This window comes from Bubalus kerabau, chromosome 8, assembly GCF_029407905.1.
Source record: "Bubalus kerabau isolate K-KA32 ecotype Philippines breed swamp buffalo chromosome 8, PCC_UOA_SB_1v2, whole genome shotgun sequence".
Classification (NCBI taxonomy): Eukaryota; Metazoa; Chordata; class Mammalia; order Artiodactyla; family Bovidae; genus Bubalus; species Bubalus kerabau.
Genome location: NC_073631.1, coordinates 104,820,959 through 104,848,948, shown reverse-complemented (window position 1 = coordinate 104,848,948; position 27,990 = coordinate 104,820,959). Strand labels below are relative to the sequence as shown.

Below are 27,990 nucleotides of genomic sequence, written 5' to 3'. Positions count from 1 at the left end.
AGGGAGGTGACATCTGGGCGGCTTTGAAGACAAAGAGGCATTTTCCAGGTAAAATGCTGGGGTTGATAAGGCATTCCAAGCAACTCTGGACCAGCAAGAATAGAGGTGTGGTGGGGAGGGAGCCCTTGGCTTTGTACATGAGATCTCTAAGAACATGCAGATGAGTGGTGGTTGAACACGTAGGCAGGATCCACCAAGAGAAGTTATGTCTGGTAGCCCCTGAAAAATGCAGGCAGCGGAGCGACATTGAGTGTTCTGTTTAAGATCTTTCTGTTGGCGGTGTGTGGGATGGGCAGATAATGAAGGGGAAGGAGCAGATTGGGTTGAGAAGGATATGGAGATCTGTAAAAAATGACAAGGTTCATCTTGGGACACAGTGAGTTGAGGATGAGCCCCACCATATTGGACTGTCTAGTAGGCAGCTGGAAATAAGGGCCCAGGAGTGAAGGAAATGTGGATGGGAGCCAGAAATCTGGGTGCCATCTGAGAAGGCTTGTGGGGAGGCACAGCGGCCTCCTGGGAGATAATCATGAAACAGCCATTCATTTTTTAAATCTGCGTAGTGGGGAGTGTCCTTCCATGCTACTGCTGGTCACTCTTAAGTAATTAAAATAAAAAGCCCAAAAAACAGCTTTCAGTTGTAAAACACCACACTAACTCAGTCACTAAGACTTCCAGAGATTGGGAAGAGTAAAAACTCTAGACTTGAATCAGAATGGAGGCTTCCTCCCTCCCCAGCTCTGGCCTGCCATGGGCCTCCTGCAGTCAGGGAGACGACGAGTGGTCAGGCCCCTGTTAACTCCACACTGCTCTTCCACCATTTCTTCCTATTTGCTGGCCTCAGTTGCAGACCTCTCTCTCCCTCTGTCTTTTTTTCTTTTTCTTGAAGTGTAGTTGCTTTACACTGTTATGTTAGTTTTTGGTGTACAGAAAAGTGATTCACATACACACACGCATACATACAAACATGTATGTAACTCTTTGTCATATTATTTTCCATTATGGTTTATTACAGCATGTTGAATTACTTCCCTGTGTATATAGTAGGAGCTTGTTGTTTATTTTGTGTATAGTGGTTTGTGTCTGCTAATCCCAAGCTCCTAACTTATCCCTTCCCGACCCCCTTTCCCCTTTGGTAAGTTTGTTTTCTATGTCTGTGAGTCTGTTTCATAAATAAGTTCATTTATATCATATTTTAGATTCCATATATAAGTGGTATCATAGGACTTCCCTGGTGGCTCAGAAGGTAAATAATCCACCTGCAATGCAGGAGGCCCAGGTTCCATCCCTGAGTCGGAAAGATCCCCTGGAGAAAGGAATGGCTACCCACTCCAGTATTCTTGCCTGGAGAATTCCGTGGACAGAGGAGCCTGGTGGGCTGCCTTCTGTGGGATCACAAAGAATTGGACACAATATGTACCACGTTTCATTATCCATTCCTCTGTCGATGGACACGTGAGTTGCTTTCACGTCTTAGCAATTGTAAACAGTGCTGCAGTGGCCATTGTTGTTGTGTAGTCACTCAGTTGTGTCCATCTTTGCCACCCCATGGACTGCAGCCCGCCAGGCTCCCTTGTCCATGGGATTTCCCAGGCAAGAATATTGGAGTGGTTTGCCATTTCCTTCTCCAAGGGATCTTCCTGACCTAGGGATTGAACCCACGTCTCCTACATTGGCAGGTGAATTCTTTAGCATAGAGCCACCAGGGAAGCCCAGTGAACACGGGGGTGCATGTATCTTTTCCAACTAGAGTTTTGTCTGGATATATGCCCAGGAGTAGGATTGCTAGATCATATGAAAGTACAAGTGTTTGTTGCTCAGTCATATCTGACTCTTTGTGACCCCATGGACTGTGGCTCGCCAGGCTGGATCATATGGCAACTCTATTTTAGGTTTTTAAGGAACCTCCATGCTGTTTTCCATAGCGGGCTCCATTGCAGACCTCTCTAAAGTTGAAATTGGGTTGGGAGAGAGGAGGAGGGAGGAAGCAGTTAAGTACCTATGTGACTCATAGTTGTGTTTCTCGTGTCAGTGCTCTCTGAATCTAGCAGGTATTTAAGGTGACTTCTTCTCTTTGAAGATCTGCTATGGCATCTTTGCAGCCTCCACTCCCTCATTGCTAAGGATCCCTATTTGCAGTTCCTGGAGACAGGGCAATGCATTGCTCTCCTGGCTGCAGTTTTCTCAGCCCCTAGGCTCCTGGTAAGGCATCCAGGTAATCTCAGCCAAGGGCCATGGCGGAGTGTGTAAGCCAGCCCGGACATGGCTGTCTCTAGCACATGGTCCACACTGTGTTCCGTGGGGGACCCTCAAGCGTCCTTTGTTTCTGTAGACTCTGGGAGTGCAGCTGCCTCTCCTGAATTCACCATCAACGCAGCCAGCAAGCCCATCTCTATTTCTAGGTTTCAGCTATGACTCAGACGCAAGTTTGTGTGTCTCCCAAATTGCTTGAACTGCTGAGGACAGATGTGTGTCTGCCTGTTCCGGCTCCTCTGTTTTGATGCGAGATGGAGAGGCAAGCAAGCCTAATCAACACCCTCCTTGTCTGGAGGGATGTATACTCTCCACTCATCAGCAACTGCCTTGGAAAGTCCCCCCCTACCCAAGATATCCAAATCTTGATCCTTTGTACCCTTACTGTGGTAAAGGAATTATGAATTTCACAAATAATTTATAGCCACTTTCTTTGGTAAATTTTGCAAATGGTCTAGCTCCCCTTTTGAAATTTACTGTCAGTTGTTCCTCGAGAATTCAGAAAGAATATTCACTGGAACATCTTGTTACATAGGTAAAATTTTTTCCCCCTCCTTTCTGTCAAACTTTGCTATGCTGCTGCAGAGAGAATTCTGCTACACGGAGGCAGGATTTCTGGCCTCTGGGATGGGTTTAGTGGATAACAAGGGTGGAACCAGGCCATGTTGCGGTAGACAAGAAAGTGAAAGGGAAAGTCGCTCAGTCGTGTCTGAGACCCCTTGGACTATACAGTCCCTGGAATTCTCCAGGCCAGAATACTGGAGTGGGCAGCCTTTTCCTTCTGCAGCGGATCTTCCCGACCCAGGAATTGAACCGGGGGTCTCCTTCATTGCAGGCGGATTCTTTACCAACTGAGCTATCAGGGAAGCCTGGGTCTCTCTTGATGAGAAGTTGGGCATCAACAGGACCCCAGTTTACAGTCATTGATCTCCCCCATGCTGATGACTCCCCAGTGTCTCTGTAGCCCAGACCTCTTCCTGAAATGCAGGCTCTTAGATCCGGCAGTTTACTGGGCTTCCCTGATCAAAATATTACAAACTTACCTCACATCATTATCTGAACCCCACCGTCCATCCCAAATACCCAGCCATCTTCATGTCATTTCTCTTCAGTCTTAATAAATGGCACCTAGAAAATCTACCTGATTGCTCAAGTCAGAAACCTGGGAGTTTGAGCATCTCTAGGTTCTTAAGCCTGTATGTGCTGCCGGCATCCCTTCTGCAATCTAGTGATGTCTAGTGACACCTTTCAAAATCATGTTTTTACCTCCAGGGGGCCATTATGGAAACCAGTGATATGGAAATACAGTTCTATGTGGATCATTTGGAATCTGTGAATTTTCTCTCTCTCTCTTACGTCTCACAGTGGTTCAGTATCAGTCTTCAGTCACCTTCTGGATAGTCTACATACATGCTAAGTCACATCCGACACCATGAACTGTAGCCTGCCAGGTTCCTCTGCCGATGGGATTTCCCAGGCAAGAATACTAGAGTAGGTGGCCATTTCTTCTTCCAGGGGATGTTCCCCAGCCAGGGATCAAACTGCCTCTCCAGCATTGGCAGGAGGATTTTTTACCACTGAGCCACCTGGGAAGCCCTTCTGGATGGCGTTCAGCTTCATCTTATCTAACTTAACTGCTACTTCTTTAATCCAGGCCTTCGTCATCTCTCACTTGAATTACGGCAAAAACTCAGGTAAATAAACTGGAACCCCCACCTACTCAGAACCTAGTTTTTGACAGTTTTTTTGACAGTTGTCAACATAACAGCTCAACTAACTTTCCAGTCAGGCTTGCTAATGATGAGGATGAGGTTAGAGGTTTTTTTTTTAGAGTAAAATATATATTCATTGAAATGCATAAATCTTAGATATGCAGTATGGATACATGAATCCTCAACCCATCCTTCCTTGTGTCAAACTCACATGTTTTGAAGTTAAAGAGCTTTTCCATTTCCCCAGAAGTTCCCTCTTCCTTTCTTCCTCTCTTCCCTGTCAAGGCAAGCAGTGTTCTGTTTTTTTTAAAATCTTAGTTCAGTTTTACCTGTTCTAGAATTTCATAGAAATGGGATCATACAGCATATATTCTTTTTGTGCCTTTCACTCAGTGTAATGTGCATGAGATTCATCTATAAATTTGCCTGTATTATTATTATTTTTTTTTTAGTTGCCTGTATTATTAATGGTTCGTTCATCATTATTGCTGAATGTCAGTCCATGGTATAAATAAACCACAGTTTGCTTGTGAATCTCCTGTTGATGGACATTTTGGTTGTTTAGATTTCTGACGATTGTGAATAAAGCTGCTTTGAACGTTCTTGAAGTCTCTTTGTGGGCATATGCTGTCGTTTCTCTTGGATAAATACCTGGAAATGGGCTTGACAGTGGGTTATGTTGACTTTTATAAGAAAACAAAACAAAAAACTGGTAGATCTTTTCCAGAAGTCCCATTTTATTTCCCACTAGCAAAGTGTGAGCATTCTAGTTGGGCTGCATCCTCACTAACATTTGTATCCTCAGTGTTTAAAACCTATTGTTTTGGTGGGTTCATGATGATATCAGTATGGTTTTATTTTGCATTTCCCTGGTAACTGATGCTATAAAGCATTATTTCTCATTCGACACTCACATGTTTTCTTTGGTGAAGTGTATGTCTGGGCTCTTTGTTTTTTTTTTTTGCTTATTTTGTTAAAAAAATTTTTTTTTTAATCTCACACTCTAGTAAAGTAATGCTCAAAATTCTTCAAGCCAGGCTTCAACAGTTCGTGAACTGTGAACTTCCAGATGTTCAACCTGGTTTTAGAAGAGGCAGAGGAACCAGAGATCAAATTGCCAACATCTGCTGGATCATTTAAAAAGCAAGAGTGTTCCAGAAATGCATCTATTTCTGCTTTATTGACTATGCCAAAGCCTTTGACTGTGTGGATCACAATAAACTGTGGAAAATTCTGAAAGAGATGGGCATACCAGACCACCTGACATGCCTCTTGAGAAACCTGTATGCAGGTCAGGAAGCAACAGTTGGAACTGGACATGGAACAACAGACTGGTTCCAAATGGGAAAAGGAGTACGTCAAGGCTGTATATTGTCACCGTGCTTATTTAACTTATATGCAGAGTACATCATGAGAAATGCTGGACTGGAAGAAACACAAGCTGGAATCAAGATTGCTGGGAGAAATATCAATAACCTCAGATATGCAGATGACACCACTCTTATGGCAGAAAGTGAAGAAGAACTAAAGAACCTCTTGATGAAAGTGGAAGAGGAGAGTGAAAAAGTTGGCTTAAAGCTCAACATTCAGAAAACGAAGATCATGGCATCTGGTCCCATCATTTCATGGCAAATATATGGGGAAACAGTGGAAACAGTGTCAGACTTTATTTTTCTGGACTCCAAAATCACTACAGATGGATACTGCAGCCAAGAAATTAAAAGACGCTTACTCCTTGGAAGGAAAGTTATGACCAACCTAGAGAGCATATTACAAAGCAGAGACATTACTTTGTCAACAAAGGTCCATCTAGTCAAGGCTATGGTTTTTCCAGTAGTCATGATTGGATGTGAGAGTTGGACTATAAAGAAAGCTGAGTGCAGAAGAATTGATGACTTTGAATTGTGGTGTTGGAGAAGACTTTTGAAAGTCCCTTGGACTGCAAGGTGATGCAACAAATCCATCCTAAAGGAGATCAGTCCAGAGTGTTCATTGGAAGGACTGATGCTGAAGCTGAAATTCTAGTACTTTGGCCACCTGATGATAAGAGTTGACTCATTTGAAAAGACCCTGATGCTGGGAAAGATTGAAGGCAGGAGGAGAAGGGGATGACAGAGGATGAGATCATTGGCTGGCATCACCGACTCAACGGACATGAGTTTGGGTAAACTCTGGGAGTTGGTGATGGACAGGGAGGCCTGGTGTGCTGCGGTTCATCAGGTCTCAAAGAGTCGGACACAACTTAGCAACTGAACTGAACTGTATAGGATTTAAAATTTCTAGATATAAGTCTCTTATCAGATATATGTTTGGTGACTATTTTCTCCCAATGTGATACATGCTCATGAATTTTCCTAGTGTTATTTTTCTTAAGCATAAAAATTTTCATTTTTATTTTATGATATTGCTTTCTGATTCCCATCAGAGAAATCTTTACCCTGTCCTCTATGAAGATATTCTCCTATGTTTTCTTCTAAAAGTTTTATGTCTTAACTTTCATATTTATATGTAGGAGCAATTTTGAATTAATTTTTGTGCATAGTATAAGATGAAGATATCTTTTTCCATATGGGTATCTAGCTGTTTCAGCATAATTTGTTGAAAAGCCTCTTCTTACTTTATAGAATTGTGTTGGTTACTTTGTCAAAAGCCAATTGACTATATAATTGTGTATTCATTTCTGGACTCTCTGTTCTGTCTTCTTCATCTGTCTGTCTTTATGTCAATTTCACCCTCTAGATTAAAGGTATCTTGAAGTCCTATAGTATAACTTTCCAATCTTTGTTCTTTTCTAGTAATGGTACCCCACTCCAGTACTCTTGCCTGGAAAATCCCATGGATGGAGGGGCCTGGTAGGCTGCAGTCCATGGGGTCGCTAAGAGTCGGAGACGACTGAGCAACTTCACTTTCACTTTTCACTTTCATGCATTGGAGAAGGAAATGGCAACCCACTCCAGTGTTATTGCCTGGAGAATCCCAGGGACGGCGGAGCCTGCTGGGCTGCCGTCTATGGAGTCGCACGGAGTCAGACATGATTGGAGCGACTTGGCAGCAACAGCAGTGGTTATTTTACTGGTCTAGATCCTTTACATTTTCAATTAGATTTTAGAATTATGTCAGTTTTTATTTATAAAGCCCTGCTGGGATTATGACTTGGTTGCATTGGTTCATCTGGTTAATTTGCATGCATAGTTTCTTGGTTAGCTAGGGACTGAGGGGGTTATTTGCAGATTTCAGTATTCACTCCCTTTGTGACTTCCTTACTTCCAACATACCCTGTAACTTTCTGGAAGTTCTGCCTTCCCTGAAATTATCTGACATCTTCGCCCAGTAAGAAGCTTAGGCTTTCTGCAGGCCCAGCTATCTGTGGGGTGAGAGTGCTCTCAGGTAAAAATTTGCTAACTTGAAAACTTCATCCATTACGGTTTGCCTTTTAATGGCAGTCTTCTCCAGTTTTTGCCATACCTTGGTCACTTTTCAGTATTTTTTAGTAACTAAAAAAAAAAAAAATTGCACAGATTTTATCATTGTTATTTGTGGAACAGTTGTTTTGAGCTGTTAGGAAAAGACTGAACATCTCCTTCAACTGCCATGCCATGGTTTCCTTGCCTCTTATTTCAGCTTCATAATCCATCTGCCCATGGTCCCCAGAGCTGTCTTCCAAAAATGCAAACATGAGCAAACCATTCCTTAATCAGTGGCTCTTCATTGCTTTCATTGTTCCTCATTATTTTCTTTCCCTAGATTTTCCTTATTTATTTCATGTGCTCTTTGCTTTTACTGACCATTTGGCGTTTGCCTAGACAGACCCTTCCCTGGAACAATCTCCCGTTCTTTGCATATGTAATGGTTCCTTTCTGAAATGCCTCTCCCTTCTTTATAGCCTGGCTAACTCTTACGGTTCTTTGAAAGTCAGCTGAAAGCATTAACGCTCATGGGAAACTACCTCAAATTGTGTTTCTCATGCTTTCTTATTTTCCCATTGTTCTTGCTATATCTTAGTATCATAGGACTTCCCTGGTGGCTCAGACGGTAAAGCGTCTGTCTACAATGCGGGAGATCTGGGTTCAATCCCTGGGTTGGGAAGATCCCCTGAAGAAGGAAATGGTTAGTATCATAGAGCTTATCAACTTGCATTTACTTATTTAGTCACTTATTTGTTACCTCAAGTATGAGGCTTTGAGCTCCTTAGAGAAGGGTCAATGTCTTAGTCATTTTTGATTGTCCATCACCTACTATGCTTGTCAAAGGAAATAAAGGAAGATGGATGGGCATTATAGTCAAATTATGGTTGCTTTGTAAATGCGAACTGTCAATTGTCGGTACCTGGCCGGGCTTCCCAGGTGGCACTAGTGGTGAAGAACCCTCCTGCCAGCGCAGGACACATGAGAGATGTGGGTTTGATCCCTGGGTCAGGAAGATCCCCTGGAAGAGGAAATGGCAACTCATTCCAATATTCTTACCTGGAAAATCCCATGGACAGAGGAGCCTGCCGGGCATGAAGAGTAGGACATTACTGAAGCAACTTAGCACGCATCTGACCATCCTAAATTATTTTCCCTTGGTCCTTTTGTTCATGGCCCTGGATATTTTTATTTTTGTGTGCATGCTCAGTTGTGTTCAACTCTTTGCAGTCCTATGGACTGTAGCCTGCCAGGCTCCTCTGTCCATGGGACTTCCCAGGCAAGAATACGGGAGTGGGTTGCCATTTCCTTCTCCAGGGGATCTTCCCCACCCAGGGATTGAACTTGTGTCTCCTGCATTTGGCAGGCAAATTCTTTATCATATTTTATTGCCACTGTGAAATTAAGGTAGAGCCTCTAAATCAAAGTAGAGCCATAGAAATGCCCCATTCATCCTGAGCAAAGCCTTTCAGGGGCCTTAGAATATGTATATTTCTTAGATACGTGCATATAATCCTTTAAAGAGACTAAAGGACAGTTATGAGTAGAAAGCAGTGACAAAATAAAGAGCCAATGATGCAACGGTTTCACTTATTGAGAAGTGATTTAAAGTTTTGTGAACACAAGGGAAAGGGCTGATTATGATTTCAAAACTCAGGCATCTCTTGAAGCTGCACGGTCAGCAGTGTGGCACGGGGGACACTTCCAGAAGCTTGACCATACTGCTCTGGCTGTTGCTGGACACAGGGAGCCAAATCCATGCGTATTTATGTGGACATGTCAGCCAACTTCTCTTTCTCCCTTTCTCTCTTTCCCCTTTCTTCTCTCCCTCCTTGCTTCTTCCCTTCCCTGTTTCTCCTCTCTTTCCTCCTTCCTTTCACTCTTCCCTCCTCCTTCCCTCCTTTCTCTCCGTTTCCTCCTTTCTTTCCCCCCCGCCCACATTTTCAAAGATTTTTCCTGCAATTAATGATTATTTCATTATCCCCCCTTTCTTTTTCTGTTTTTTTTTCCTCTCCCCTTGGATTAATCTGCAAAACATTGCCTTCCTGTATTCACTGCGCTTTTGCTCCAAGCCTCCCAGCAGTAAACCTGACCCCTCAGATACCTCTCCTTTCTCACAAGGCCATCTCCTTTTATTGTTCCTTAAGACACTGATAATCCACTCCCTCTGTTCAATTCCCTCAGACATGTTATTTGCGTGTTTACAAGTGTGTATATACACGTATACTTTTTTTTAAACTTTAATTACAAAAGTAATAAATGTATTATTCACATTGGGTTTCCCAGGTAGTACAATGGTAAAGAATCCGCCTGCCAGTGCGGGAGATGCAAGGGATACAGGTTCTATCCTTGGGTCAGGAAGACCCCCTGGAGGAGGAAATGGCAACCTACTCCAGTGTTCTTGCCTGGAAAATTACATGGACTGAGGAGCCTGGTAGGCTACAGTCCATGTGGTTGTTGCAAAGGGTCAGACATGACTGAGCAACTGAGCACACACACATTATTCCTATAGAATATCGTATAAAAATGGAAAATTTCTCCTTTAAATGCACCTGCTCCCAAAACACCTCTTTCCGCCAACCCAGAGGTAACTGCACTTAACCATTTGCTGTGTTGTATGTGCTTCCAAAGTTTTTCTAAGCATCTGTGAATGCACACACATGCTTACATATAGCAAGATGATGAAAATATTTGCCCACTAGTATGGTGATGATGAAAATATTTGCCCAATAGTATGGTAATGTAAATAAATCCAGAATTCATCACTTAAAAATAGGTTCTATTCTTTAAGTGAACTAAACTATATTTAAATGATATCAAGTGATATGTTAGTGGGCATATCACTGTATCACTATCTACCAAGTGATATGTTAGAGGACAAATCATTCATATCATTCTGATAATATTCAAAGCATTTTGAATTCCTCGTTGGTATAATGCAGCTGTCTCTAGCTAAGTGATAGCCCTGTGTGATCGTGGGTTGAAATAGGAAACGCATCAGTCTGTTCCACAATTCGCTTGTGGCATTGATAAGTATCAGGTCGTTGAGCCCAGGGTTTTGTTTCTGACAGAAGGTAGCTGGACACACATCTGAATGTGTGGACGTGGAGAGCTGGTACTTTGGCTCCCAGGTGAGGCCCCCGGAAGCCACCTGCTGCATCTGCTATCCGTGTTGGGCTCCAGGTGCATCTGCACGAGCTCTGTTTCCTGGTCCAGTCACCCAGCTCTGTGACTACCACTGGACAGTGTTGTTGAGTTATCTGTGGGCTTATTAAGTGCAGGATTTCTCTTTCCCCATCACTATGGAGTCTTTACATAGTTTAACAAAGGATGTGGCTGTGGAGCTTCAGTGACTCAGCAGTGAAGAATCTTCCTGCCGTGTAGGAGACGTAGGAGACATGGGTTTGATCCCTGGGTCAGGAAGATCCCCTGGAGGAGGAAATGGCAACCCACTTCAGTATTCTTGCCTGGAGAACCCCATGGACAGAGGACCCTGGTGGGCTACAGGCCATAGGGTAACAAAGAGTCAGACATGACTGAAGTGACTGAAGACACACAGCTGTGCCAGTGAATAAAATATGTGTACCAATCCTGTATATACCTCACACATATTAAATTCATTATATATGTGTATGTGTATATACAAGCATTTATATATCCTTAGACCTCAAAGAGCAGGCACAGTTGCTGCTGCTGCTACTAAGTCGCTTCAATCGTGTTCAACTCTACGCACCCTGTAGATGAAAGCCCTCCAGGCTCCCCCTTCCCTGGGATTCTCCAGGCAAGAACACTGGAGTGGGTTGCCATTTCCTTCTCCAATGCATGAAAGTGAAAAGTGAAAGTGAAGTCGCTCAATTGTGTTCGACTCTTCGTGACCCCATGGACTGCAGCCCACCAGGCTCCTCCATCCATGGGATTTTCCAGGCAAGAGTACTGGAGTGGGGTGCCATTGCCCTCTCTGCAGGCACAATTAGGTAGGCAAGAAATAAGAATGGCAGAGGTACCTGGGTAGAAACTGAGGGAGAAGAGGAAAGACTGCAGGTCCAGAGAAGTGTCCACATTTACCCTCCTGGAATGAGTATCTTTCTGCCAGACTTGAAGAAAATCCCGAGTGTTGTTTCCTCATCAGTCTTCCCAAGGATATTTAGCATTTGCATTTTTCTGAGCACTGAAGCACAGCCCGCATGCAGGCCTCTATCAAATGCTCCACGTACTTTAATATTTTGTTTTCATAAAAAGTGGAATTTGTCTTTTGAAGATCACAAACTGCCCTGCTGGATCTTGCACTTGGCTCCCCAGCTTAGATGAGAACTAATCCCCATTTCCAAGAGCCAAGGAGTTAAAAAAAAAAAGAAAGAAAGAAAAGCAGAGAAAGAAAGAAGGAAGAGAGAAGTGAGTCAGAGGACTTCTGCCTGTGCGTCTGAGTCAGCTTAGTGTGTTAAGAAAAAAAAAAAAAGAAGCTGTGTGTGGAGACCTGCCTGGAAAAACTGCTGAATGGAAAGCTTGAGGATGGCTGATAGACTTTGACAGCAGACTAAGAATTTTCGTGCCTCTTTGGAAATGGTGAGTGGCCACTAATAATGCTCCCGTGACATCACAGAAATCTTGACGCGTGCTCATCTTGCTCATTCTCTCATGAAGCCCATCCCAGCTCCTTTTCATACAGGACCTTCACTTAAGGGGGTTGAGGAAGAAGAGGAGACAAGAAGACAGGTGGAGGTGCTAGTCTGCCCGACAACCATGTACCCCAGTGGTCTTTTTGGAGACTCCAATGGCCTTTTTGGAGAAGAGGCCGTTTGATAAAGGTGACCTGTGAGCAGTCAGCTACTATCGGCAACTCAGACAATGTGGGACCGCTGGAAAGCAAAACACCCCTGGATGGGGGGAAGGTTGAGTTCAATTTTATTTTTTATTGTGTGTGTGTTGGGGGAGGTGATGATAAATGTGTGTGTTGTGGGCACAGATGCAGTTTTATGATATTCATGCATATGAGGGTGAATGTTTTAGTTTTGTTTACAGTAGGGGGAAAATACCCTCCACAGTTATAGATCTGATGTGGTAAAAGTTGCATCGCAGCTTCTAGTTTTACTCGGTTTTCACAAACTTGTGACTTTCTGAGGAAAATCTCCGTCTGACTGACCCATTTCAAAAGCAGTTTGGAAAATGGGAGGTTTTTTTAAACTGTAATGTGCTTTTCATGTTGCTCAAACTATGACTGTGAATTCTGTTTGATTCACTGTTGAATCTGTTGGAGAGTTTAAATACAGTCCACATGCAGGCCTCTATCAAATGCTCTGTGTACTTTAATATTTTGTTTTCATAAAAAGTGGAATTTGTCTTTTTTTGTTGTTTAAATAGTAGCTTCTTTCCCCTCTAGTGTTAGTAAACGCATGTCTAAGGCATAGATGAGCACAGTTACAATCACCCTCTCAGTGGCAGCTGGAGATACCAGTCTGGGGCACAGACCCACCAGGCAGCATACTCACAGATGTGTTCTTATTACTGTATTGCTCTGTAAAGCAAAGTTCATTTTCTAGAACTAAAATTCCAGTTGAATGTCAAGGATCTTCTTACCAGACCCTAGTAGTATTTTAAAACATGGACCTAAATTAGTCATCCAAGAAGTATTTTAAGGTACCCAGTTAAGAAAATAAGTTTAGTACTTCCCTGGTGGTCCAGTGGTTAAGACTCCGAGCTTCCAATGCAGGGGGTGCAGGTTTGATCCCTGGTTGGGCAAGTTCTGCAAGCCATGTGGCTCAGCCAGGAAAAAAAAGAAAGTCTAAGTGACTGAAAAAAGTTTGGTAATGTTTGCATCCCCAGACTTGCTTACTCATTTGTAAACCTCAGAGGTCTCACCATGTATAATGTCTGTGCATTAAGATATAGGATTTTTCTCACCTTCTGGACACTCTCCCTGTCATGATAGAAAGAACATGGATTTAGAATCAGTCTTGAATTTGAATCCCCTTTATGACTCCTGTGGCCTTCCGCAGGTTACAGAGGCTCTGAAGATAATGGCTACAGGTTAGTACTGGAGTGAGGATTAATGCAGATTAATTTCATAAAACATCAATCCACATTAAGGATGTGGAAAACATCAGTTTCTCCATTTTTCTTGTTTCCTGATTGTCATTATGTATGTGTGTGTGTGTGTTTTCTTTCTGAGCCTTGGGTTTCTCCTCAGTTTAGATAGAAGGTGATCTTGAAGTATCTGAATCCGGATTCTGCCAACAGGGTTTTTTTCTGAATTGGTCTCTTGTCTTGATAAACAGCCACCCATTCAGCCGAGCTTCTTGATCAGCATCTCGTTTCTCAGTTCCTCTGTGCTCCCCTGGGTGCACAGAGACCCTGTCACATAGGTGACCCGTCACTTGGGGACCCTTCGGGGTCACTATTTCAGGGCTCCAGCATCTCCTGGGGGTCAGGTCACCTTTGCAGGCAGACTCTTTAAAGCAGTAATCTGTTTTTTTGGCAAAGAGCCTAATAGCATCTTCTCTGCAAGTTAATCATGTTTATTCACTCTGATCAGAGTGGGGATTTTCCCGAATTGTCATGTCTTTGCAGAGTGTTTCCAACCATTATGTGCTATAAATGTAGCATCATTTTATGCTTCTACTTGTTTTTGCTAATATAAGAGAAATCCCGTTATAAATAATTCCCAGGGATTTTGCAGATTATTTCACTGGTTCAAAATAAGAGGATGGTTCCCTAGGTTGTGGAGCTGCTGTCATAGATGGAGTCTGTCGATGTAAAATGGGGCGTAATGTGATTGCCCTGTGGGCGCCATCCTTGTACAGAATAAGGTCTGCTCAGAGAAAGCTAAAGCTACCAGGGGAGCAGGTCTCTGCATCTGGCGGTTCCCCCATCCTGCGACATTAACTCAGAGCATTTCACCCCACTGTGACACTGACTCACCCACCCCCCTCCACCCCTATTGTCTGGTTCTGATGTGCTCTGGCCCCACTAATTCTAGGGCTATACTGGCTTATGCCTCTTTCACTCTAGGAGGAAAGAAAGCTGGTCTTTACTAATAAAAGTGTGAAAACTGAAATGTCACCACTTTCAACACAAACAATATATATTTGTTGAATGTATGACTACAACAACTTGGAATAACTGCCAGCCGTGTTTCCAAATATTTGAGGCCTATTTAAGTAAAGAGGCATGAATAATTTGAAACTGGAATTTTTTTTTTTTTTTTTGCATTAGCAACAAATGTGATGAAACCTTAAAAACAAATTCTCGTCCTTAGGAGTGGTTGCCTCTGGGGAGTAGTATCAGAAGCTGGTCTGGGGACTTAGGCTGTTCATTATAAACCATTCTGCATGCTTTCTTTTTTAAAATCAGATGTATGTATTACTTTGACTTTTTCAAAAATCCCTCCTTTAAGTAGGCTTAGTTCAATTTAAATAAAATTTGCTGAATGCCTTGTGCCACACATAGTGCTGGTCATCTCAGCTCAGCAGCGAATAAGGACCAGCTCTTGCCTGGGAGTTCATAGTCTAGTTGGAGAGACAGAACAGACCATAGGCATATTAAAATAATATGATGCCAACTTAGAGGGAGGTAGCCATGGAGTTAAGTGTCTCCCTCCCCAGATATTCTATTCATACATTTATTTTTAATTTCTGTCTTTATGATGAGTGTATCTGAACAGCATTCTAATGATCACAGTTTTGGTTTTAGTGGAAAAAGAATAGACGAGACTTGATCTAATCTTACTCGACATGGAAGCCTCCAAAATGAGTCAGAGAGAGAGGCATAAAATCAGTCATGAGTTTTATTTTGCTCCTTTCTCTCTGCACATGAGTGCAAACAGTGTACACTGGATCAAAATCATAAAGAGGAATAGGCTGTGCGTGTCTCAGGACATTTTTCATTCCCTTAAGCCCACAGCTGCCAATTTCTGTGTCCACATGCAGAGGATTTTTAGTGACTTCCAATGATTCTAGTGCACCCAAGAGCAATGCCATCTTATTATTAGAAGGTGTTTCCCAGCTTGAGTTGGAGGCAAGCTGAGCATCTGTCTCAAGCCCTAAGTCCTCCTTGTTTTACTGACAAAGCTTCCAGATTCATCTGGGGTCTGGTAGACAGATTTGAGTAAATCTCTCAGCTTGTTCAGTAGCTCATGAGGTTCCACTGTCCTCAAAGAGCAAAGCAGCATTACTCTGTATATCACCAGAGTGTACCGAGTCATTTTGATTTTTAAAATATTGTTGAACTATAGCACTAAAATAGCGTTGAAATTAAGGTTCATGTTTTGTAATATCTAGCTATTCCTCTGTTTTGTTCAAGAGAAAATTTGCTTCAGTTCAGTTCAGTCGCTCAGTCATGTCCAACTCTTTGCGACGCCATGGACTATAGTACACCAGGTTTCTCTGTCCATCACCAACTCCTGAAGCTTGCTTAAACTCATGTCCATGGCATTGTTGATGCCATCCAACCATCTCATCCTTTGTTGTCCCCTTCTCCTCCTGCCTTCAATCTTTCCCAGCATCAGGGTCTTTTCCATTGAGTCAGTTCTTTGCATCAAGTGGCCAATGTATTGGAGTTTCAGCTTCAGCATCAGTCCTTCCAATGAATATTCAGGGCTGATTTACTTTAGGATGGACTGGTTTGATCTCCTTGTAGTCCAAGGGACTCTTAAGAGTCTTCTCCAACACCACAGTTCAAAAGCATCAACTCTTTGGTGCTCAGCTTTCTTTATAGTCCAATTCATACATCCATACATGACTAGTGGAAAAACAATAGCTTTGTTAGACTAAAATTTGCTTAATTTTGTACAAAAAGTCTTTTTGGCTTAATTTTATGGGTTTGTGATGGCCAGCACCAAAAATATCTGCAATAGATATGATACATATCATACAATATGAATTGTTTTCCCCACAAACTAACAGGGTAAATATTAGGGATTTAAGAAAATGATTTGTATAAAAATGAATGAACATGATTTCAAAGATAAATTATAAACTCAGATAAGGAATAAAAAGCAGAATTATTCAGGACTTCCCTGGTGGTTCAGTGGTTAAGATTCTGTGCTTCCACTGCAGAGGGCACAGGTTTGATCTCTAGTCAGGAAACTAACATCCCACATGCCATGTGATGCAGAAAAAGTAGATCAGAATTATACCAAAACAGAAATTGATGATCATATAGATTCAACTTCTATGTATTTCATTCAACAGTTGCCTTAAATAAATGGAGTACGTAACTGTCTATGTTTTATTAATTCACTTCAAGACTATAAGATGATATTAAATTCTAAATACATAAACAAACCTTAAATACTCCTAAAATATGTTGTTAAAATCCACCTGGGTATAACTAATTACTTTTTAAAGTGACTATTTGGTTTTTATTAACCAGTGAATGGTGCTGCTTTTATCTTCACTGATTAGAACTAATTCTTTAAATTTTTTTCATTGAAATACAGTTGATTTACAACATTGTACATGTAATTTCTACTGTATAGCAAAATGATTCAGTTATTATATACAAATATATATATATATGTGTGTGTGTGTGTGTGTGTGTGTATAGGCTTCCTAGGTGGCTCAGTGGGTAAAGAATCTGCTTGCAATGCAGGAGACAAAGGAGATGCGAGTTTGATCCCTAGGTGGGGAAGATCCCCTGGAGGAGGGCATGGCAGCCCACTCCAGTATTCTTAGCTGGAGAATCCCATGGACAGAGGAGCCTGATTGGCTACAGTCCATGGGGTTGCAGAGAGTTGGACGCGACTGAAGTGACTGAGCACACATGTGCATGTTACATATATAACACATCCTTTTTCATATTGTTTTCCATTATGGTTTATTGTAGGATATTGAATAAGGTTCCCTGTGCTATACAGTAGGACCTTGTTGTTTATCCATTCTAGGTATAATAGTTTGCATCTGCTAATCCAGAACTCCCAGTCCATCTCGCCCCCATGTCCCCTCCACCCTGGCAACCATAAGTCTGTTGGGTGATTCTTCATAGCTTACTTCGGCTGAGATAGCTTTTACTTTAGCTTCAAATTTTCAGGAACATTTGGGGTCTATATCTTTTTACAGCACTTCATCCTCAACTGCCATAGTTGGATTCTACCTGAAGTGGAGTTGGTCCGATGTATTTATCATAACATGCTCTGGCTTCTCCTGCATCTGCTCTTATTTCTCCCTTGAAAGTGGCAGAGGCAGAAAGCGTGACTATTATCATGTAGTATGGCTCCATAATCAGCGTGATGAATCCCTATGTATAAATGCTTTCTTTTCTCAGCTTCTCCTGACCCACTTTCCATTTTTTTAAGAAGACAAAATTGTCTTTCTGTTCCTCCTGACTTCTTCAGAAATCTCTTACAGTAACTGGTATTTTCATCTTCTGGCACCTCTAACGATTACAGCGTGCCTCTCGGGTAGAATACAGAGTGCCCACGTGTCATCTTATAAAACAAGTACTTTTCTGCAAGAGTTAGTTTCTCTGATGAAACCACCATATAGATCATTTAATAGAAAACTCAGAAGATTTGAGAGCACAATTTAACAATTCAATCAAGCCACAGCAATTTCTTTTGTCCCTTCGTGTAAAGGAGGGCTGGAGGAAGGTTTGGCTTGGGAGTTGCCTGGGTCTTAGGAGGGAGGGGAGAAGACTCAAGGTACCTGGGTGCATCGGAGTGCAGCAGGATTTTACCTGGGTAGGCATGTAGGGGAGGTGGGCTGTGCACCAAGTCTGGTTTCCTCCCTTTCTCCTAGAACATGGCCTTCGCTTACTTTTTGTTTGAAGCAGCTGGAAGGATATGTTTTGTTGTTCTGAGTCAGTGCTTAGCTTTTGAAGCAGCAGCTTGGGGAGAGTCATCTATTGTCATCCCTTCTGGGTTTCAGCTCAGTGTGATAAAGTTACTTAAACATGTGTGTGTTTTAAATGGCTATGAAAATAAACTACTCATGTTCACGTGTCTGGCCTCCTCCCCACTGTGGAGCCCTGTGAAGGGATGCAGGGAACAGCAACTTTCAGTTCTTCTAGCTGTTCCTTCTGGTGTTTTTGTCTTCCTCTTCATTTTTAAACACCTTGTTTGTGCTACTATTATTGATTTGCCCTTTGAAGATGTTATTAGACATTATAGTGCTGGCTTCTTTCTGTGAATGATAAGGTTTGAGACTAACATCCCTGAGTCCCATTTGTCATGCTTTCTCTTCCTTTTTCTCTTCCTCTTATATTTACATCAAAGTTTTGGGTTAAATTTCATGATTATACTATTTGTTGTTTAGTCGCTAAATCGTGTCTTACTCTTTTGTGACCTTGTGGATTGTAGCCCGCCAGATTCCTCTGTCCATAGGATTTCCCAGCCAAGAATACTGGAGTGGGTTGCCATTTCCTCCTTCAGGGAATCTTCCTAATCTTCCAGGGATCGAACCTACGTCTCCTGCAGTAGCAGGTGGATTCTTTACCAATGAGCCAGGAGGGAAGCCCATATTATTTATACTGTAGTGTTATGTAACACTGTAAGTAATGGCTGACATTTGGGCACTTTCTAAATGCAGGACACTTTTTAAGAGCTTTAGACACATAATAACTTAACCTTTATAGCAACAGTATCAAGTAGGTACTGTTATTTTTTTCTATTATGCAGATGTGGACACTGAGAAACAGGTTAAGTAACTTGTTCAAAGTCATACAGTTTGTAGTAGATTGGTAGATTCAGATTAAAGGAAATCTGGCTCTAGAATCTGCTTTAAAAATCCTTTTTTATTGGAGTACAGTTGGTTAATAATGTGTTTCAGGTGCAGTGAAGTGATTCAGTTATACATATACATATATCTACTCTTGTTTTTCTTTTTTAGATTCTTTTCCTTTATAGGTCATTACAGAGTATTGAGTAGAGTTCCCTGTGCTATACAGTAGGTTCTTATTAGTTTTCTATTTTACATAAAGTAGAACATAGATGGGGACTTCTCTGGTGGCTCAGTGGTAAAGAATCTGCCTGCCAATACAGGAAACTTGGTATTCATCCCTATGTCAGAACTATCCCCTGGAAAAGGAAATAGCAACCCACTCCAGTATTCTTGCCTGGAAAATCCATGGACAGAGGAGATTGGTGGGCTACAGTTCATTGGGTTATGAAAGAGTTGGACATAACTTAGCAACTAAACAGCAAGAAGTGTGTATATGTCAGTCCCAGTCTCCCAATTTATCACTGCTCCCTTATCCCCTGGTAACCATAAGTTTATTTTCTACATCTGTGATAGAGTCTGCTTTTAATTACGTACTCTTTTAAGTTACTGTGATTTTGTACATACTGTTCATAAAGGAGTCATATGTGCCTATCACTCTTTTTCTTTCATTTTAATTGCTGTCATTTCCTTCTTTTCACTGTCACTTTTATTTTTTTTTTCTTTTTGGAGCCCCGGATACCTGGAAGTTAGGTGTCTTGAATTGATTTTCTTTTTTACCTTTATCTTCATTTTCTTTTGGCCTGAATTTTGCCTGAATTTTATCTTTTAACTGTTCTGTTGACTTTTTCTTCTGTGATGTTTTTAAATCCCAAGAACTATTTATCTGGGACACATCCCTTTGTTCAGCTCCTTCTTCCTGACTGTCTGCTGTGGTCCCGTCTTATGTATTAGTGATCTCCTTTGTCAGGAGATCTGTGGCACGTCACAGCTCACACAGATGGGGGGCTCTGAGGAGCTGCTGAGGGGGGCACAGGCTCTTCAGTTAGCAGGTCTTACGGTCACATGGTCTGGGATCTGCTGATCTGTCCAGTTGAAGGATCCCCAGTTAGCATCACCTGGAAGCTTTTCCCATGGGCTGGTCAGATTATCCAGCATAGAATCTTCCAGACTTGTTCCTGGGGACATGCACCTGCTGCAGGTGTTGTGGGAGCCCAGCTTGGGGCCACAGACAGAGGGATCTCCTGATGGGTGTTGACTTTCAATTCTCCCTTTTCAGACTCACGTTTACCACTGCACCATCCTCACATTCACACCAGCCCTCCCCACTTGTTCCCCTTGTTCCTGAGGACCCTGTTTTAATTTCTCTAGAAAGAGAATCTTACATCCCCTACACTGTGGGTGAAGGCATGTTCTTATGTTGAGTGCAGGTCAGGTGGGTTGTCTGCACCCTGCAAGACTTCCGTGGTACCACTTCTCATCGCTGAGCCTTGCTGAGGGCTCCAGCACAGGCTGTCGTCTTTCCTTGGCTTTGCCCTTTGAGAATTTTCGCTTTGTTCTCACAGGTTGGTAATGACCTGCTTGTGCAATGTCAGTCTTCTGGAAGACCGGTGACATTTCCGTCTTTCTGTTATCACTTCTCCCTTTCTCTTTGTCCTTGTGGAACTTCACTTTTTAAATTTAATTGCTCTCCTTATGGTGCATTTTGGGATGGGAGCAGAGATAAACACTACATTAATATGGCATGCTTAATGGAAGCCTGATTATATCACTGTTGAAAACATTTATTTTCTGGAGTTTGCTTCATTTTCCTATTAGGCTAGAAAATCCTGCAGAGCGACAGAGTGGGTCCCTGTTCTTCCTGCTGAAGCCTCCCTGAGGTAGCCCTTTTTTCTTTTCTCTCAACCTTCTGTACTCCTGTCTTTATCTGTAAATGAAAAGGACTGACTGTCAGGATTGAGGAACTAGATCTAACATTCAGGGAAACCTGTTCAGCCAGGCTTCTTTTGGCCTTTTGCTTTCAGGCATCGTCTCTGAAAACCTTTCTGTAGCACAGTGAAATACAAATGCCTGATATCGGCTTAAGGTCTGAGTGTAGCTTCTCTTAGGAACAAGGACAAGGCTTTGGGAATGAAACTCTAATAAAGACTTTTTTTTCTTCTCAGCCAGTTGGAAGGCTGAACTGCTTTGGGGCTTAAAGGCCTTTCTGGTGGTGGTGGTTTAGTCGCTAAGTCGTGTCTGACTCTTGGGACCCCATGGACTGTAGCCTGCCAGGCTCCTCTGTCCACGGGATTCTCCAGGCAAGAATACTGGAGTGGGTTGCCATTTCCTTCTCCATAAGGGCCTTTCTGGAAACCTCCATATCACATTCTGCCTGTCATTAGAGTCGGCCCAGGCCTGAGGACTACTTGGCTGAATCACTTAGTCATGGTGTGATTTAGGGCCTGATTTCCAGGAAGATTCTTGTGTTCACATCTCACTGTAGAGAGCTGGGGTGGGATGGTTATAAACTCTGGCAAGGGCATGCTTTCGTCAGGAATGCCCAGTTGAGGACTGTGATCACACAGACAAGACAAGGAGTGTCACTGGTAAAATCATTTTGAGATTCCCAGTTCCTGGACTTGCCCTGGGCAGTCACCTTGCCAGCAGGTTGGAAGAAGACACGGGAGGCATGTGAATATCAAAATTTAAACAGACGCAAAGTTGGAAAGAATGGTCAATGTAATCATTGACAAAAACCTGTCTCAAAATGATCTAAATACACTGGAATGCTGGGTTAAAAATAAGCAGATGACGTTACAAAGAGATAAATGTAAAATGTTATTTGGGAGTTTAAAAAAAATCGATGGTGATAATGGGAGGAAAAAAAATTTACTGGCAGTAGTTCTGGTAGAGAAAAGACATTTAGGTTTTATTTGACTAAAAGCTCAATATAAGCTGCTAAATCTGGGGAGGCAACTAAAAAGCAGCATTAATGGAACCATAATGTATTGATCCTGGGAGGTAACACCCTATTCGATGGTTAGACTCACCTGAAGGCTTGTGTTTGTGTATCTTTTATTAGATGGAGCAAAATGAGAGTTTGCCAGAGAAGGGCAATCAGCAAAGGGCCTGAGGGTCTGGAAGCAGCATCTCGGGAGAAACCATTGATGGAACTGGTATTTAGATGGGAAACTGTCTTCTACTTGTTAGCTGGAAAACATTAGGCGAGTCACTACCTGTTCCTCAGAGGCAGCGTGTGTGCAGTGAAGAGAGGAGAGCATTTCTGGGTGAGGTGAGGAGGGGAGCATGGCAGGAAGTGTTGGATGATGAGATGGGAGAGAAAGGACGTGGGGTGGGGGGAGATTGGGACTGTCTCAGGGTGAGGAATCTAAAGTTTATCCTGTGCTGTAGATAGATTGTAGGTAGGTTACTCTTACTATCTTCCAAACCGGGATATTGATAGCAAAAGGGGGTGCTTGTTAAATACACCAGGATGATGGATGTAAAATGGAACTGTGGCTGGTACCCCAGGCCAACCTGGAGGAGAGACCGTCCTTGTCATGGGTGCTATTGGAGAGGAAAAAGGCCTTTTGGGTGGTAAATGACCTGCCCTTGGAGGCACTTTGAACTTGGATGTACTTCTGTTTTGCACCAGCATGTCTGCCATGGGTGAAAGTGGACTAAATGCACTTTTAAGAATTTATTAACCACTGCTGCAAGTGATGCTCTGTTGGGGGTATCTGAAACAAGTTAAACAGAAACCATCCTGGCTTTCCCCCAATTTTTTTAGGTGTACATATTTGGCAAAAAGAGGGAGGAAAGTTCCTTCTGAATTATGAAACTAAAGTGTGAAAGTCTGTTCACTGGGAACAATAATTCTAGTGTCCTTTAGGGAGCACCTTAAAAATACTGAATCCCGGGGTGCCACCCTGAACTTGTGTAGTCAGAACAGGGGTGGGGCATCTTAAGAAACGTGAGCTCTGCTAGGGTGACACCATCCACATCGGGGCTGAGCAGCAAAACACATTTATTAAATATTTGCTGGATCTGTGCTAGGACCCCATCAGAGTCAACCCAGAAGCCCTCACTTGGCACCTTTAGAGGCTTAAATTCAACGTTTTGATGATATTACAAACAGAGCAAATGCCAAAGCGGGTAGATATCTGGTCACTTATTTAGAGCTCTGGTCCTCAGAGCTCTAGGACTGCTCTGTCCTTCTGGTCAGACATATTACAGCACACTTCCATCATTGTTACATGAGACTGACAATTGCTTCGTGGTGGGTGGAGGCCTTACTGGGGACCAGGGGCAGATGGCACGGCGTGTTGTGCCCGCAGTCCCCATGGAGAAGAGTAGCTCCTCTTGGATAGGCAGGTACCTCTGTTCTTGCCTGGAGGGGAAAGTAAACACACACCCCTGCAGATCAGGGAGGAACCCTTCTCTCCCCTCTGACTTCCCTCCCACTGACCGCTGAGTCACCGCTGTGCTCAGGAAACGGTCAGTGGACCTCAAGACATGCAAGGGTCCCCTAGTCCAGGGGCTCCCAAAAGGGAGATGCTGAGTGATCCTCTGTTGTATGACAGTGACTCTTCTTAGGAAGGAAGAAGTCTGCCCCGTGAGAATGGATGACCCCAGACCTAAGAATTCTGTGCTTTCTAATTGTCCAAATGGAAGGATTTTATCTTGGAGGCAAGAGAGAAGTGTGAAAGGAGATTAGAGAAAAAGGTTAAATTTACTGAAGAAAACACAATTCTCATGAAAGGCAGATCAAAATTCTTGGGCTAATTATAATAGAGTTTCTATTTCAGAGGACTAAAAAATAAGTGCTATTTTTTCTTTTTCTTTTTTTTAAATTTTATTTTATTTTTAAACTTTACATAATTGTATTAGTTTTGCCAAATATCAAAATGAATCCGCCACAGGTATACATGTGTTCCCCATCCTGAACCCTCCTCCCTCCTCCCTCCCCATTCCATCCCTCTGGGTTGTCCCAGTGCACCAGCCCCAAGCATCCAGTACTGTGCATCGAACCTGGACTGGCAACTCGTTTTATACATGATATTTTACATGTTTCAATGCCATTCTCCCAAATCTTCCCACTCTCTCCCTCTCTCACAGAGTCCATAAGACATTTTTTCTTGAAACTTGAATCTACCTCAACAACCATAGTAATGTAGAAAGGTTTAAGAATAAAGAGTGCCTCCCAGGTGATGACTGAGCAGCTGACTCCTATGAGGACTTGTGTTCTTCCTCTCTTCCACTATTAAACCCACCCAAGTCTGATTTGAGCCCAGTAAGAAGTGAGGTCATTGAAGGCCTGCACACCTTGAGTAAGAGTTAATATACGTTTCAGCTGTTTCCGTGTCTAAAACCAGAAACAGGAAGCAAAAAAATCATAACAGGAATCGAAAGCCAAGAAAGATTTGAGTGTTTCTATCACAGTTGTTCCTCAGAATGCCTCCAGATATGGGGGGACCAGTATATGGGGGCATGCACATGGAAAACCAGTTGACAGTAGAAGACCAGTTGATAAAGGCCATCAATGGCAGGGAATGGAGAGATGGGTTATGTATTTTCTGGTTGAAATAAGGATTACGTGCAGCAGGATTTGCCGGCTACCTAGACACTATACCCGGTTTACCTGCTCTTTAAATTCTTGGCCTCTAGGCCATATCTGAGAGCTCTTGGCAAGGTCTGACCCTAACAGGTCTGCTTCTGCCAATGCCTCACTCTGCTCTAGGTTGTCTCTGTTTTCCTACAGAGCATCTTTGCTTTCCCATGATTCAAGAGGGCATTCTTTACTCTTTCAGCCACACAATGTGGAACTCACATCAAATGTATAAGGAGGCTAAGATTTATAAGCAGTCTTCAACAGCTCTTATAGGGGAATCCTGCATCGCTGTGCTTGATTGATTTAATTCATCCTACCACTGGATTCCTGGCATCGTTCTGGACTCTCGCATCTGGGATCCCATGCTAAAAATTACTCATAATAGGTTGAAAAAAAAAAAGCCTAATGGTAGTTTCAGTAACAGGTACTATTTACAGTTGCCTTTGTATTAACACATTGATTTCCTTTTGGGGGTGCTGCATGGGGTCTTTGTTGAGGTACTGGGCCTCTCTCAAGTTGCAATGCAAGGGGCTCCTGAGTGCTTGGGCTCAGTAGACGCTGGGTGCAGGCTTAATTGCCCCGTAGCATGTGGGATCTTAGTTCCCTGACCAGGGATCGAACCCACGTCTCCTGCATTGGAAGGCAGATCCTAACTATTGGATCCACCAGGGAAGTCCCCAATCCATTGGTATCTTTAAGCTCTTCTGAAAATGGCATTATTGTTCTTCTAGTTTTGAATTGAGGTTCATAGAGGGTAATAGTCTTGCCCAGGGGTGCAAAGCTACTAGATAATAAAGCTTGAATTCTTACTTTTGGTCTTTCTGACTCCAGAACCTGTGTGTGTGTGTGAAATGTGTACCTCTCTGTTTGAAAAAAATCAATAAATGATTTATTTGTCCAAGTCTTTAAAGGACATGGCAAGATACACCCCCAGTAACCATAGGAAAAAGCTAGTCCTAGTTCTCTTTTTTCAAATTCTCTCCAGATGAGGAAGTCGTAGGCAGACACAGGCCTGAGCTACATGATTCAAGCCCTGTGGCCTGGATGAATTACATTCTAGGTTACAGAGAGAAGCTATTGAATTACAATTTAGAATCTTCAGAGAATCTTGGATAACAAATGGGACAGGAGCTGGAAAGCTGAGATAGGCAAACATTTTCTAGGTTTTGAAAAATGGGAGGATGATAGATGAGAGAGCCTGAGATCATTTCCATAAAGCATTCTTGAACAGGTTATGAAACAGACAATTTGTGAGTCCTTGGATAGGAAAACCGAGTGGTCCCTAAGTGCAAATATTGGCTCACTGAGAATATCTTGCCTGAGTAGCATAATTTCTTTTCAAGAAAGTTTAAAGTTGTGAAGCCTTAAGAAAGTAAATATAGTGGATATGCTCTATCTGCACTTCAGCAAGATGTTTGATAGTGTCTGTGTCAGTTCTCTTTCCACCCAGAGCTTCCTGGACAATATCAATAAATGCTAGCTGTATAAAAGGACCATCAGATAGCATCACCCCTGTTTGAATGACTTCTCCAGGGTCCTTACAGCCAATACCTGACCTGCACACAGATAGATTTCTCCCGTGGGCTCTGCATTGAAACTTTTGATCATAACTTAGATGAGGATAAAAAGAACATGAGCACAAAATTTTAAGTGATCTGAAGTTAGGGATAATGAGGACTTTGGTTGAAATGATAAGGTTTCAGAGAAATCTGAATGGTTGAGAGAATGGAGCTAAGTCCTACTGAGATCATTCTTTGCCACTCCCTTGACAATAGAAAGTTCCCTGGTTGCCAGGAGTTGGACTGGTTGCTGGGTTTCGGAATCACAGCCTGTAGAAGGAGAATAAGAAGCAGACAGTGTCTTTAGTGGAGGGTTGATGAGGGTGAGCCAGGATTCTGGAGGGGCCCAGAGGAGATGAACTTCATGAAGGCTTGGGATAGGTGGGGGCGGGGAGAACTATTGAACCAAGCACAGCCTCCTGGAGAAGGCACTCTTTGAACAGTTTTGAAGAATGAGAAGGAGTTGGCTGTGTGATCAATGCTGGGCTAAGGGGTTTCACATTTAGGGAGCAGCATTTAAAATGGTGCAGTGACCAGGAGCAGTGGGACTGGGTGTGAGGCAACATGGAAAACCAGTTGATAGTGGCCATCAGTGGCGGGAAACTGGGACAGAGAGTTGTGTTATGTACTTGCTCACTTTTTTGTTCCCTGTTGCTGGATTATAGAATATGAGAGACCTTAGGAATTCTCTAAAGAGGAACAGCTATAACACAAAGGGCACACTCTGTGATCTTAGAGGCCAGCCTTTTCCTAACTTACTGATCATGACAATCACTGGACACTTGTTAAAAATGCTATCTCTCTTGAAGAATCTGATTTCTGTTAGAGTGGGACACATGTATTTTTTTTTTTTGTAAGAAACAGTTAAGTTTGGGAAATACTGTTATAGGTTGTGATGAGCTATTTAAGATTTAATGCAAGGAAGAAATGCTGTTCTATTGGCATTAAAATGGGTTGTTCTGGCAACAGTGAAAGAAATGATTTGGGAGGGGCTGTTGTTGTTGTTCAGTCACTAAGTTGTGTCCAGTTCTTTGTGACCCCATGGACTGCAGCACACCAGGCTTCCCTGTCCTTCACTATCTCCCAGAGTTTGCTCAAACTCATGTCCATTGAGTTGGTGATGCCATCCAACCATCTCATGCTCTGTTGTCCCCTTCTCCTTCTGCCTTCAATGTTTCCCGGCATCAGTGTCTTTTCCAATGAGTCAGTTCTTCCCATCAGGTGGCCAAAGTAGTAGAGCTTCAGCTTCAGCATCAGTCCTTCCAATGTATATTCAGGGTTGATTTCCTTTAGGATTGACTTGTTTGATCTCCTTGCAGTCCAGGCAATTCTCAAGAGTCTTCACCAGCACTGTAATTCTAAAACATTACACTTGAGAGGGGTAAATACTTTTGATAATCTAAGCCTGAAATAATGAGTCCCTAGAAAAGGTCATTAAATATAGACAGTTTAGATGGGCTTGAGAGAGACTGAAGTAAAAGTAATTGGATTTCTTCTTACCTGGATGGAGGGGATGAAGGAAACCACTTTTCTGGCTTGGGCTACTGCGTGGTATCATTCATTCGGCTAGAATACAGTAGACAGATGGAGAGTTCTACTTTGATTAAACTGATTTCAAGTTGCCTATGAAATACCCATTTGGAGATATCCAGCAGTTAGATATATAGGTCTGGCATCTAGCAGAGAAGTTTGGCTGAACACAGAGATTTGATGCTTGACCATGCACCATGGTGGTTAACACCTTGGATATAACTGAGTTTGCATAGGGATCATGTCTAAAGTCAGAAGAGCAGAGGTCCAGAGCAGAACTCTGTGAGTCAT

The 27,990-nt window shown here is 42.6% G+C and overlaps 1 protein-coding gene across 1 annotated transcript in view; it reads left to right on the top strand.

The window, feature by feature from the left end:
• Positions 1 to 12,224: 12,224 nt before the first annotated feature.
• DGKI (diacylglycerol kinase iota) overlaps positions 12,225 to 27,990 on the top strand; it is a 430,242-nt gene continuing 414,476 nt past the window's right edge. Inside the window, exon 1 of the mRNA XM_055591024.1 lies at positions 12,225 to 12,258. Within this exon, the coding sequence (XP_055446999.1) occupies positions 12,248 to 12,258 (11 nt within the window). The 5' untranslated portion in view covers positions 12,225 to 12,247. The remainder of the gene's footprint in view (positions 12,259 to 27,990) is intronic.